General features: G+C 36.1%; 1 protein-coding gene across 1 annotated transcript in view; it reads left to right on the forward strand.

Annotated features, from left to right (window-relative positions):
- LOC148940373 (serine/threonine-protein kinase 17B-like) overlaps positions 1-13,683 on the forward strand; it is a 67,525-nt gene that overhangs the window by 24,534 nt on the left and 29,308 nt on the right. The window contains exon 3 of the mRNA XM_089106477.1: positions 6,400-6,618. Coding sequence (XP_088962603.1) covers positions 6,400-6,618 — 219 coding nt within the window. The remainder of the gene's footprint in view (positions 1-6,399; positions 6,619-13,683) is intronic.

Raw genomic sequence — 13,683 nt, forward strand, 5'->3', positions numbered from 1 at the left:
TTTTGCCAAGACTTTTATGGGACATTCACATTATCTACACAATCTATGTTAAGGAGAGTTTCACCTTCCTATCTAATACTAAGTAAGTATGACGGGACTAGAGCCTTAAGGTCCAAACCGGCTGTGCTTATCTCTGTTTCGTGGCCCTTCAGCCAGGAAGTGAAATGGGGAGTTGAAGGCCAGCCACCCTGTGCCTTTTGCACACTCTTCCTGCTTACCTTCTCCAGATTTCTCCAGGTACCCATTTAGAGCTGGGTCGACTCTGGCTGAGCTTACAGTCACGCCACTGATCCCCGTCCCAAACTAAATAACTGGCCATACCGGGGATCGAACCCGTGCCCCTTGGATAAAGAATTCTCAACCCAGCGCGCCAACCGCTTGGCTAAGACGGCTTAGTGACATCTAATACTATGTTCTAGCTAATACCACTTCCCATTTTCTATGGTTTTTGGCTTGCTCCTTAGGACAAAATCCATCTAAATAGAAATACAACACAGCCCAGCTTAACTTGTGATTTCATATAAACCAACTACGAACTCTGTTTTCTGATAAAAGTAATTGTATTAAAAGGTGTGCAAAGACGTTTGTGCTGTTTGACAACAGATTTCGTAACTTGTTTCTTATTCGATCGATCCACATCGATCAAACATTCATTGAAAAGCTACTGTCACTAGGCGTAATCTCAGTATTAAGTTTTTTAGTTTAAGTGTAAATACAATTTTTTTTACTTCATACTAATTGAGTTTGTTGATATGATTAAAATGCTGAAAAGAGACTAACTTAGTATTGCTAAAATGTTGTTTCATTTATAACTTCGAAATAGTTAAATTAGGAGAGTAACATGGGATGAATCTCCAATCCTGCCCTCCCTTCACCATGTCTGAAGGAATTGCTAAAAATAGCTGAACAGAAAAAGATCTAGTGGGTACCCCTTCCATATTCTATTAATTAAGGGTCAGACCTTATTCTCCCCGTCTCCCTCATCTCTTTAAGCTTCGATTCTTGAATATTCAAATGTTTTTCATTCCACATTTTTAAAAAGCACTTCTCCTGTTGAACTTCTGGATCCAACTCTGCGAAATCATATTTTATTTTCCTTTAATTTGTAGTAAACCACAACCCCTAACTGTGAAAGCCGTCCTAGCCAAGTGGATTGGTGCGATGGATTTAGGATCATTTGTCCGAGAGGTCGAGGGTTCAAATCCTAGTGTACTCAATTATTTGGTTTGGGACGGGGGTCAATGGCGTGACTGTGTAAGCTCAGCCAGAGTCGACCCAGCTTTAAATGGGTACCTAGAGAACTTTGCAGAAGGTAAGCAGGAAGGGTGTAAAATGCACAGGATGGCTGGCCCCCAACTCCCCATTGCACTTCCTGGCTGAAGGGCCAAGAAACGGTGATCAGTACCGCCGTTAGGGACTGTAAAGTCCAATGCCGGACTATTGACCTTTTACCTAACTTTGAAATATGCCCCTATCGTAGATTTGCTGCCTACTCCAGTAGTTAGGAGTAAATTTTAGGGTTTATCAAGTGGGTAGTCTAAAGCAATGCACCCCCCCTCCCAAATATAATTTTTTGGCTTTAGAAAATAGGATGCCTTTACCTTTTGTTCCGCACCCGTGGTCCCTGTTACAATTAGTTACATTATTATATTAGTTGTGGTATATTATATAAGGTATATTGAATTATATTAGTCATACTGTTCAAAGCTACCTGTAAAAAATAGAAGTCATAAACGAATGATTTTTTTTCATTCTATTGTAGTGGTTTTGTTGTATAACATAAATTAAGGTTTGTATAAAAGTAAAAAATTATCGCAATCCCTGGTTGGCTAGTTTTTTTTCTTTTGGCCAAGGTACAAAATATTAAAAACTGACTGAAAACTTCAAAAAAATGAAAAATAGTTTAGATAAGATGACATTAATGATAAAGCAAGGTTTAAAACAAGAAATTTAATAAGAATACTAAAAAAAATTGATTAGTTATAAAGCATCAAAGATAATAAAAACGTATTAAACGAAAAAAAACTTAAAGAAAAGGCATAGATAATTAAAACAAATTAAAATCTTCGAAAAGTATGTGATACGAAAAATTTGGTTTGCTCTCACTTTCTAGGGCTATAATGAAAGAAAGGTTTTACTCATGAAGGATGGCAGTTAGCCAAAGATTGTGCTTTCTGCACTTCCATCTGGGCCAAACGAAAAGTAGGATTTGCTGAATCCTACTTTTCCCTGGGGAAGAGAGGGTGAAAAGGGGAAAGGGGAAAAGGGGTGAAGAGAGGCCTTAGAAAGAAATAAAAAGAATGACACTCGGTGGAATGGGACAAATAGTGTAGATTTGGATAGACTGGTGGATAGTTGGAGGAGGCGCGTGTGTAGCTGTGGTGGCCTATGCGGCTTGGTGTTGTGGCGAGCTGTTGTTTGTTGCTGTAGTTTTCTAAGCAACTTAGTTCTTGAATGACATTTGCCGCATTTAACTGATACACACAAGGTGAAGGTTTTTTTTTCGTAAAAGGAACATTCGAACTTTCTTTTGATTTTAATTATTTGTTATCTCCTTTAAAATGGAGCAAGAAGTTTCGTTGGTGAAATCCCCTTTCATTGCATTTCAGTGTTAATCGTTTCACTCAACTCTGTATTAGTAAGGCCGTTTTCCTTCCAGCATTATAATTCGTAATCTAAACGTGAAAGTTTATTCTTCAAACTATAAAACTAAATGGAAAAAAGGCATAAAATGTTTTCCTCAGAAATTGAGAACTTCCTCGTTGAATCGCGATCTTAAAAGGGAAAAGTTTGTTGACTTTTGTTTAATTGCTTTACTATCGATAATTTTGCATTCTATGAATCATGCTAATTAAGTAAAGATCATTCTTGGCTATGTTTATGAATATAGCAAGTGAAAAACTTTTGAATAAAAGAAGAAATTCTGGTAAATAAAGATTTAGAGTAGGTCTACAAACAATAATAACATAGTTACCTGCTCACCAGAACTGAGTGGAGAAGAACTGCCTAGTTTTGTCAATTCACTGAAATTTAGAGGGTAGGGGGGCAAAATTTATTTTTCAAAATCTAGCAGAGGTAAATTTGTCAATTTTGTCATTTTTTTCAATGAAAATGCCCAAAAAGGTCATTTTTAATAACAATACCCCCCCCCCCAAAAAAAAGGGTATTTTTCAAAATCTAGGGAAGCACATATCCTCTTCCGTATTCCTCAATTGACGTTACTGGGAATGTGCTTCCCGCGACTTGATTGACTTCGCCTCTGCGAATTAAATGAAAATCGGGCGTTAAATGTACTGTTCGCGACTTTTTTCGCGCGTATTACCAATAATAAGGAGTTAATCGACCTTGTTTGTGAATAGGAAAGACGTAACTCATTTGGAACCTTGTTTTTTATTTTTGATCTGTTATGACTTATGTATATTTTTCTCTTCTCTCTTTGACCAATCTTATCGCACGACCCCGCGACTTAATATTCAGCTTATGAGTATTTATTCGATGTTCTTATGTGTTCTTAAGGCAGTTTTATATGAAATACTAGGGGACCGAGCCAGGGTTGCCACCTCTAGTGACTTAACACTATTTCTAGTGATTTTTTATTTGCCTAAATAAAAATCACTAAATCAGCAAATAAATCACTAGATTATTGAAGAAAATGACTAAATCAACCCGAAAATTACTAAAATCTAGTGACTTAGTCTCACCGGGTGGCAACCAAGTTTCACTTGGTGAAAAGAAAGACAGTGTTTTTTTTTTAATCTCAAAATGAAGAGCAAAACAACGGGTATAAGGCCAGTAGAAGGAAAGGGTAAAAAACAAATTATAAAATAGGCGTCTTCAGCGTTAAATATGGAAATTGGTTAAAATAGTAAAGATAAAATCTAAAATTGTCTATAAAATCTAAAACTAAAAACAATAAAAAAAGAAGCGACAAACCAGTATCTATATATACAATTAATATTACTGTTATTGGACACCAGGGAGTATTTTATGTCAACAACTATGAGTTACTTCCGTAAACACACAAAAGCAACTGAGATTTTTTAGATTTTTCTCTTTGTTTTGTAATGACTGGCCAGTCTGGCTTTATATCTTTTTTAATCTGTTTCACAAAGCATCTATAATTTCATTTATTTTTTTCCAGCAACCCTTTTTGTATTTTATATTGACAAATAATTATATGCTATCGACAATCATATTAAATTGTAATGTGCTTTTTAAAATATTTTGCACATACACTCATCTTTAGCAAAATCTATTACGATTATACGAATATTCCTAGAATTTATGACGTCATTTATGTGAAATTGTTTTCTCAAAATTAAGGCCCTAAGGGAATTTTTCCATCGTCGTGACCTATCTAGACCTTTTTTTCACACCGGTAAATGATAGTACGCCAATTTTAAGAAAAAAATGTTGTGCCATTTTCGAGAAAAAAAAAAACAGATATATAAATATATACATATATATATATATATATATATATATATATATATATATATATATGTAATTATTTTTCGTTTAATAAGATTAGATTTTTGCTTATACCATTTTATGCGTTGATATTGAATTTATTTACTTTTTTTGCTTATGGGCTGATTTTTTCTGTTGTTGTTTGTTTTTATCCTTGTTGTGTGTTTTTGTTTGTAAGTTAAATCCATTATCTGAATGTCTAAATTTTGCATTTATTTATTAATAGAAATTTAATGTGGTCATACAAATTCTGTTCTATCATTCAGTTGGTCCTATTAAATAGAGAATTTAGTTGAATAGAAAAGACATCCGCCACATAGAAATACACAAGAAAAAAAAAGACACGAACAAATGTAAGGTATATAAGTTGTATAGGTATAGGACACAATGACCATCATCATAATAACAATGATTATCATTAACATGATCATAATTATCCTAATAATCGTCAAATGATTAATAATGACATAGAAGGGTGCTAGCTAATTCATTACTTAGTTCTGGTACTTTAGTATTCAGTGCAGAAACTCATATTATTTAGATACTAGTAATTCAGCGAAGTTTTTTCCACATCTGACAGTTTCCTATTCTTTTTTTGTGTTTCAAATATTCTATCTTTTTCAGTTTTTCTTCCTCATTGGTTTTTGATTTACTGCTTAAATAATATGTTACTCGATTGGAAATTCGGGTCTAGGAGATTTCCCCCCGAGAAAACCCCCCTGGAAGTTTCCCCCCGTAGGAGATTTCACCCCCCACCCCCACCCCCGGAAATTTTCCCCCGTAGGAGATTCCCCCACCCCGGAAATTTCCACCGTAGGAGATAAATAAAAGTTCAAATAGGGATAAAATCCTTTTAATAGACAGTGTTTCATAAACAGTGATAGAAATTCACAAAAAATACCAGATATTTCGGTCACTGCATATGTGACCGAGATATCTGGTATTTTTTGTGAATTTCTATCACTGTTTGTGAAACACTGTCTATTAAAAGAATTTTATCCCTACACAGCTGTCGTAGCAAAACTTACTGACAATGTGTTTGGGCCGATCGTCACCTACTTTGAAGTTAAAAACATCGGTAGAATGGGTGGAAGTAGGAGAGCACCTTGCAACTTTCCGCCCCGTGTCTGGAATATGTTCGAGATCGCGAAAGATGAACTCCCCAGGACAAACAACAATGTTGAGGGTTATCATAGAGGATTGCAGTCTTCAGTTTTGGCTCATCACCCTAGTCTTTGAAAGTTCTTGGACATTCTCAAGCACGAACAAGCACTTAACAGGGTAGTTGTGATTCAAGTAAATGCGGGACAATCCTATGGACCCAATTAAGAAAAGGTATGTGGATTTAAATGCCAGATTTCTAAGACAGATGGGAAACTACGGGAACGTCGGAACGCTGGAGTACCTGAGGCTTATTGCAAGAAATATTAGTTTTAAAGTGTAGCGTTTTAACCGTGTATGTATTACCGTGTATAACCAACTATTTACTTGGCAATTAAAAAGTGTACTCCACTCGCTTTTATATTTAAGGCCACCGAGAAAGAGAAGAATTTCGCAACAATTTTCGACCCATGGGCTACATCCGATGAAAATAAGTCTGAGGCAAGAGTAGTCTCTGGTGGCGATTATTTCCGAGAGGGGGTGAATTTTCAGCGAAGGGAAATGACGGGGGGGAAATCTCCGGGAGGGAATTTTCTTGGGGGAAATCACCGGAACCCTGGAAATTCTTGTAAATCCTTTTTAGAATTCACAACAAATATTTTGAAAAGTAAGTATTTTTAATTGAAGCATGAGAAAGAAATGTATTAATTGGACACGACAGACATCTTTATAAAAGTTCTGGATTACTAAAACCAGGTTTATTGACACATATCTTTTCTGCTAAGCATGCCAAATCACTTCCAGACATTTGCTAATTTTGTTTTTTAGGGGTAAATTTGCTTCGGTGAGAAAGGCAACGCACAAAGAAACAGGAATTCAATATGCCGCAAAAGTCATCCGTCGTCGGAGAAGGGTCCAAGATTTACGAAATGAGATAATGCACGAAATTGCTGTATTAGCTATCGCTTCAAATTCTCATCAAGAGAGGATCGTTCGTCTTAAAGAAGTTTTTGAAACTCCAATAGAGATCACATTGATTCTCGAATTGTAAGATTATCTTTTTAAAGGCCTAGCACAGTTAAGGGCTAACGCAGAGATTTTTTTAGGAGGATGCGGCACCTTAAAATCATTTTGCGAATCTCGGCGTCAGCTGACCGTCACAAAGACAAAGGTAGCGGATTCTCCTAGGGAACTAGCCATCGTCAAGAACTATCGAAAATCTATGTTTTGACTGTAAAGTTTGATTGGATAGACAATGAAGTTTTGTATCACTTCTGTCGGCAAGCTTGTCAATCAAATCGGGAAGCACCACAGGGAACTGCCAAGTTGGTCAAATGGCTCAAATGATAATTCCTTTGAGCTAATTTTAGTTTTTCTAGCGAGTATTCTAGAACATTTTTAGGGACTGCCTTTTCTGCAACTTTAAAAAGAAAATTCTCTTTCTTCTAATTGAAAAAAGACAAAACAAAATTAACACTTTCTGATGATGTAAGTTTCATTAGAACTGACTATCTCTATCTCCGGTACAAAACGGAAGAAGTTAAATGGTTTTTCTAAGATTTTTGGGAAAGTGCGTGTCGGCTTTTAGTTTTCAGTCGTTTATTCGGATCTCTTATCCAAGCTCTACAGGTTATAGCAAGAACGCCCAATCAATGCTAACTAGTTCGACTACACAAACTAAAAAGTTTATAATTGACGAGGGAGGGTGATCTTTTAAGCTACTATATCCTCTTAAGCGAAACGGCATCTGCACAGAGCGGATGCTGCAACAGTGCTGAACTGTTCCTATTTATACTTTTACTTGGGTCAGGATAACGGCTGCGAACCTTCCCTGGCATCCAATAGTTTGTCAACGATTGAGTTCCATCTTTGGCGTTTTAGGGTCCATTCCTGCGGGATTTCGAGCCAGTTCTTGTCCCACCGTCGGCCAAAGTGGCGAAATTCCACTTTGGGTTTGAAGTCAGCTTTGACGCAGGCAAGCAACGCTTTGCGTTGTCTCCCTTGGTGTTTCATCCAGCCGGGGACAGGCTAGCAGTGAAGGGTTCATATCAAATTGGTAGGCAGAACTGTTCATATCAAATTAGTTCATTCCATATGTTAAAACAGAGAGGACAAAGCTAAGCACATTGGATATGGTAGGAGAAACCATTTTAGTTGGAAACAGCATTTGGTAGAAAGCCAAATCTTTAAAATCTTTCATTCTAGCAGCTGAACAGCTACAATGCATGAACGTGCTGCAAAAGCATGGTTAACATCTGAGGGGGAACTCGAACATGGTTGTTTTTGTGGCCAAATACAGCTGTCTGAATTTACAGTTAATTTACTAAACTGTTGGTGGACTCAGGGTAGGAGGGTTTAAAATTCTAAAGATTAAGTTAGTTCAAACTGATGACACTTTTAGAATCAGAAAATGTGACCAGGTTACTTTCTTGACTTTTCGTATCTCTAAAAAAAATTCATTGAAATCTTCTCCCCACGGAAAAAATTAGCTCCATCTTATTTTTATTCTGTCTTTTTGTTGGGCTATCAGGTCACAATATATTACAAAGGGCTATATCCTTAAAGAGATCAGAGGGTTTTCTCATAGGCTTTAACGCTTAGAAAACTACATATACAAAACTCAAGACGTTTATATTTGTGTAGTATATAAAGACCAACCGCATGTTTAGTGGGATCTTTGTCCTGCAAAAAGTCTACTTTACAGATTACAAAAAAACGAAAAAGATATAAAAAAATTATTTTCTTTTTCCAGCAAAAGACTGTGTAAAAAAAACGAAAAAAAAATTAATTTAAAAAATATTTCCACAAAATAAGTTTTTTAAAATAAAAGTAAAGAAAAAGAAAAGTTTTTTCAAAGAGAAGTAAAAATAAAGCAGAAATAAAATAGAATAATCTATCAAGTGTATAGCTACCACAAATCACAATAAATAAATAAATGAAACCCAAAGCGAACAGAAATTACATTAAATAACCGAGTCAAACTAAAAAAAAGTAGAAATTTTCATGAGTAGGGCTTACAACCCCCATACCTCCTCAAGACCAGAACATAATTTGCACTTTACTGAAAAAAATATGCATTAATTCCAATAAATTCTTTAAAGCCTCAGTAATTTTCGATTTATTAAAGTTAAAATATTTAAGATGTATTTTGTTTTCAGTAAAGTGCAAATTATGTTCCGGTCTTGAGAAGGCATGGGGGTTGTCAGGCCTACCCATGTTAGTTACTGCTCCTTTTGAGTTTGACTCGGCTATTTATTGTAATTTTTGTTCATTTTAGATTTCATTTATTTGTTGATTGTGATTTGCGGTAGTTTTACGCTTGGTAGATTGTTCGATTTTATTTCTGCTCATTTTTAGTTTAATTTAGTTTTTTACTTTTTTTTGAAAAAACTTATATTGCGGAAATTTAAAAAAAAATTAATCTAGCAAAAAGTCCACTTTGCAGGCTTTTTGATGGCCTTCGCTTCGCTCGGGGGGGGGGGGAGGGCAGCTTTCCGTTTAGGCCCTTGGCAGTTTTGGAGCTGGTACAAGGGAACAAGTAACACTAAATGCAGGTTTTGATTGCAAAACTTAATTACAAGTATTTGCAAATGGTTGTTTGTTGATGAGTAAAATAAAAACTTGTAAAATTCCATTTGATTGTCTCCACTTTATTTGTTTCTAGACCTCTGCTAATATGCTGAGTTATCTATTATAGTAGCAATTTTGTACTGAAGAGTGATGCTAGATGGAATTTTTTTAATGAAGTATGTCCAGTTATATATATATATATATATATGTATATATATATATATATATATATATATATATATATATATATATATATATATATATATATATATATATATATATATATATGCCGCAATTCCAGCATGGAAGAAGTTCTTGTGACTGGGAATTAAACCTCTGATCCACGGCAGATATCAGCTCCTCATCATCACCAAAATGCTTTCCACGAAGGTCGGACTTCATGGCACGAAACAGGTGGAAGTCGCTTGGGGCCAGATCCGGACTGTAGGGTGGGTGAGCCAACTGTTCGAATCCTGTCTGATTGATTTTGGCTTGTGCCATGCAGCTCTTGTGCACCGGCGTATTGTCATGAAGAAGGAGAACACCACAAGTCAGCAGTCCTCGCCGTTTCGTCTTGATTGCCTGGCGCAGCTTAACCATCAGATCCAAGTAATTGGCACCAGTGATGGTAGGCCTTCTGGGCAAGAAGTCGATTAGCAGGAGACCGTTTGAATCCCAGAAGACTGATGCCATCACCTTGCCTGCAGAGGACTGGATCAGAAACTTCCACTTTGGGTTTGAAGTCAGCTTTGACGCAGGCAAGCAACGCTTTGCGTTGTCTCCCTTGGCGTTTCATCCAGCCGGGGACAGGCTAGCAGTGAAGGGTTCATATCAAATTGGTAGGCAGAACTGTTCATATCAAATTAGTTCATTCCATATGTTAAAACAGAGAGGGCAAAGCTAATCCCAGAAGACTGATGCCATCACCTTGCATGCTGAGGACTGGATCCGAAACTTCCTTGAACGCGGCGAGTCACTGTGTTTCCACTACTTGGAGGCGATCTTGCTCTCAGGGTCCCAGTGGTGTACCCAGGTCTCGTCTCCAGTCGCAAATGGAAGTCTTCTGGGTCTCTCCTGTAGAGCTCGAGAAGTTGTGAACTGAGCTGCATCCACTGCTGTTGATCTTGCACTTGAAGATTTCGAGGCACCCATCTGGCAGACACATTGGAGAGATGAAGATGGTTGTGAAGAATGTTGAAAACGCTTTCTTCAGAAATGCCAACTTCGGTTGCAACTTCTTTGACCTTTAAACGGCGATCAGCCATGACAAGGTCTTCCACACGTCGGATGACCTCCGGGGTCGTCACTCCCAAAGGTCGACCGGACCTCTGGTCGTTCCAAAGGTTGGCTTGAACTCGGCGGCCCATTTGGCGACCGTGGAATACTTGGGAGCATCTTGCTGGTACACCTTGGCCAACCGATCTGTGATTTCTCATTTCTACAAATCCTTTGGAACATATCCATTTCTACAGTGATTCAATGACTTTGGAGTCTTCTTATACCTGAAAGGACAAAGCAAAATGAACTGTTTTCAGGCTGTGAATATCATTTACCTAGATAAGCATGCATGCAGGGTTAGAACTTATTTTGTCATTTCTAAGTGTTCCATTCTATGAACTTATTAAACGTCCCTCATATATATATATATATATATATATATATATATATATATATATATATATATATATATATATATATATATATATTATTTAGTTTGTGCATCTGTTTTGGTCTGTAAGCTCTTCTTTATACTGAAAAATAAGCCAAACTAGTCAAGCTAGAAAATTGAAAATTTGTGCAGGATAATTTTGGAACCTGGAGAATGGAAGTAGGCCATAAAAATTTGACGAATATAAACTAAAAAAAAGGAAAAGACCCAACATTTTGAAACTTGACATCATTATGACAAGCATGCCAGGGTTTAAGGCCCAAGCTGCCGACCTTAGCAAGTTAAGTGGGTGAAGGGAGGTGACTTGAGTCTTTATTTACGAAGGGTTGTAGGTTTGAACGAGTGGATAGAGGAGACAACGGCTGTCCAAACCGGCTCTTTTGCTAGTGCTAAGGATAAGTTTTGGTTATCACCCACTCTTAACTACCCTTGGACCTTGTATCCTACTACTTTGATTTTAGTCAACCAACTTTGATTGCTGCTTATGTATTTATTTTCAAATTATTTTAGCTTCTTATTTAAAACACATTTAGAATTTTTTTTAATTTATGATTTATTTTAAGGTTTTGTTTTTAAGAAAAAATGTGATTTATGGTTAAGTTAATCTTTTATTAGATTTTGTTTTACAGCCTTGCTCTTAGTTCTGTTGATAAAATTTGAAACGGCCATCAATAATATATGTCGACTTGATATTTATAAAGTCTTTTGGTGGATATTTTCGGCTGATTGGCTTAAATTATGTATGTTTGCTTTCACAGTCGCTTGTTTTTTTCCTTATCAGTAAAATAGCTAATCAGGTGTCATTTCTTTTCCATATGGGGACAGATGTATTAGCGTTAAGTTCCTTTGTATTTATGACTGTAAAAAAATATCCTTTGTTCAGGTAATTTCGTCACAAATGAGTAACTATTATCGCGGTTGAAAGCTAGATTCTAGCAGAAAGAATTTTACTTTGTCAGCCGAATTGCACGTCGCAGGAATTGCACATTGCACGAATTATAGTCCAATTGCACATTGTCTAAAAAAAGAAGTGTTCAGATGGGTGAATATTCAGTTTCAATCCGATGAAAATAAAGGTTCATGTTTGCGAATAGTTGGTTCGCTGCAGTTTTGAACCGGTGTTGAAAAATTCATTTCTCCAACCGTTAAATTGTTGCCTATGTCTGTGTGGTTGAATATTCGGCTTGCTTCAGTTTCTAATCAGTTGAAAAATTCATTTCTCAGGCCGCTAAATTTTTGTCTGTCTTAACATGTGCAAATATTCCGCTTGCTTCACTTTCGAACCAGCTGAAAAATTCTTTTCTCCGACCGCCAAATTTTGTTTGTGTTCACTTGGGTGAATATTCGGCTTTATTCAGTTTTGAATCAGTTGAAAAATTCACTTCTCCGTCCTCCAAAAATTTTGCCTGTGTTCACGTGGGCGAATATTTGGCTTGCTTCAGATTCGAGTCACTTTATAGTTCATTTTTTCAGCTTGCAAAAACTGTGTTTAAAATTAACGAAAAACTTTTATTTTTCACTAGTTTTTTTTAAAATAAACTTTTAGTTTATTGTATTTTTTTAGATAACTATCCAAAGAAGTCAGTTTTTTCTAGAAACTATCTAGGGCTATCGCTTTCAATCAGACATAACAGCTGTAATTTATTTTGACGTTGGGTTGGCGCCGCCTTTCGTATTGGCGACGTCGTAATCCATAGTGGCGTTGCTTAGTCATTCCGCGTGGAAGAATACTTAGCACGGAACTCCTATCAAGAATTGCCCAGTGACTCAAAACACGTATCCCCATGGAAATAAAAAAACTTCACTGAATGTAAATCTTATTATGGAAAATTGTCACTTTCAACTTCTTTTATTGCCATTAGGAAGGTAAAGAGCTTGAAAAAAGCTGACTGGTACTTGCTCTTAACGCATAGTGCTACGTCTTTATATTAAAACATAACATTTGATGTGTCAAAAATGGAAATATTATGATAATAAGAAATAATTATAAAATAATAAATACATTTCATAATAATAAATAGTAAAATGATTTAGTGCGTTAAAATGTATTGGTTCAGCCGAAAAGAAAAAGAGATATTACTCTTTAATGCTTATGTGTTTTATTTTTATTGTTTTATTTTTATGGTGTGTTTTTGTAAGCCGATCACATTATTCCTAGCGTATGTCTGAAGGGAAGCAAAATAGTTCGTAATTGCTGTGTAAAATAAAAAAAAAGAAAATTTATTGGTTTCTTCTGCGTGAAATTTTAAGCTAGTAAAAGGAACAAATGTGTCTGGGTCACAATAAGCTTTACCTGCAAACTCTCTGTTGTCCAACCCTTGTGGGTGTATAAAATCGAATGTGTCCTGCTACACTGTTCGTCCGGTCGCCAAAAAAACTTTAAGAAGTTGTGGAATAGACTCTTATGAAGCTTTTAAGGTAAACATTTTTTGCCTTCTCCCCCCAAGCCCGTCTTAATTTCTCGAATACTGTTCGCGCTGAGTGAACTTAGAGACCACTGACCACAAAAAGTTGACAGTTACTTACGTTCGCTTTTTTTTCACATTTTAGGGATATTAGTTACCCAACAATACCCGACGGGTAAGTCATTAATCCTAACCTAATTATTCATATACTTTTAAATTTAAAAATGCGATCTTTTTTTAAATATGGGGAAAATTATCCAGGGGAGAATATTTCATGGAAAAGGGGTGGGGATTTTCTTGAAATTGCTTCCTTTTCAAGGTTGCAGAAACGTGGGAAGAGTAAGCTAATTTTGAATAAACGAATAAATCCATACATTATATTAAACCCAACGCCAAATACTTTTTAAAGCGTTTTCATTAAAAAAAATACGATGACTTAAGATATTCCTCCTTTCTTGATCATCAGTA

This window comes from Artemia sp. Qi Xiang Cuo, chromosome 20 (assembly GCF_049724085.1).
Source record: "Artemia sp. Qi Xiang Cuo chromosome 20, ASM4972408v1, whole genome shotgun sequence".
In the NCBI taxonomy this organism is placed as follows: Eukaryota; Metazoa; Arthropoda; class Branchiopoda; order Anostraca; family Artemiidae; genus Artemia; species Artemia sp. Qi Xiang Cuo.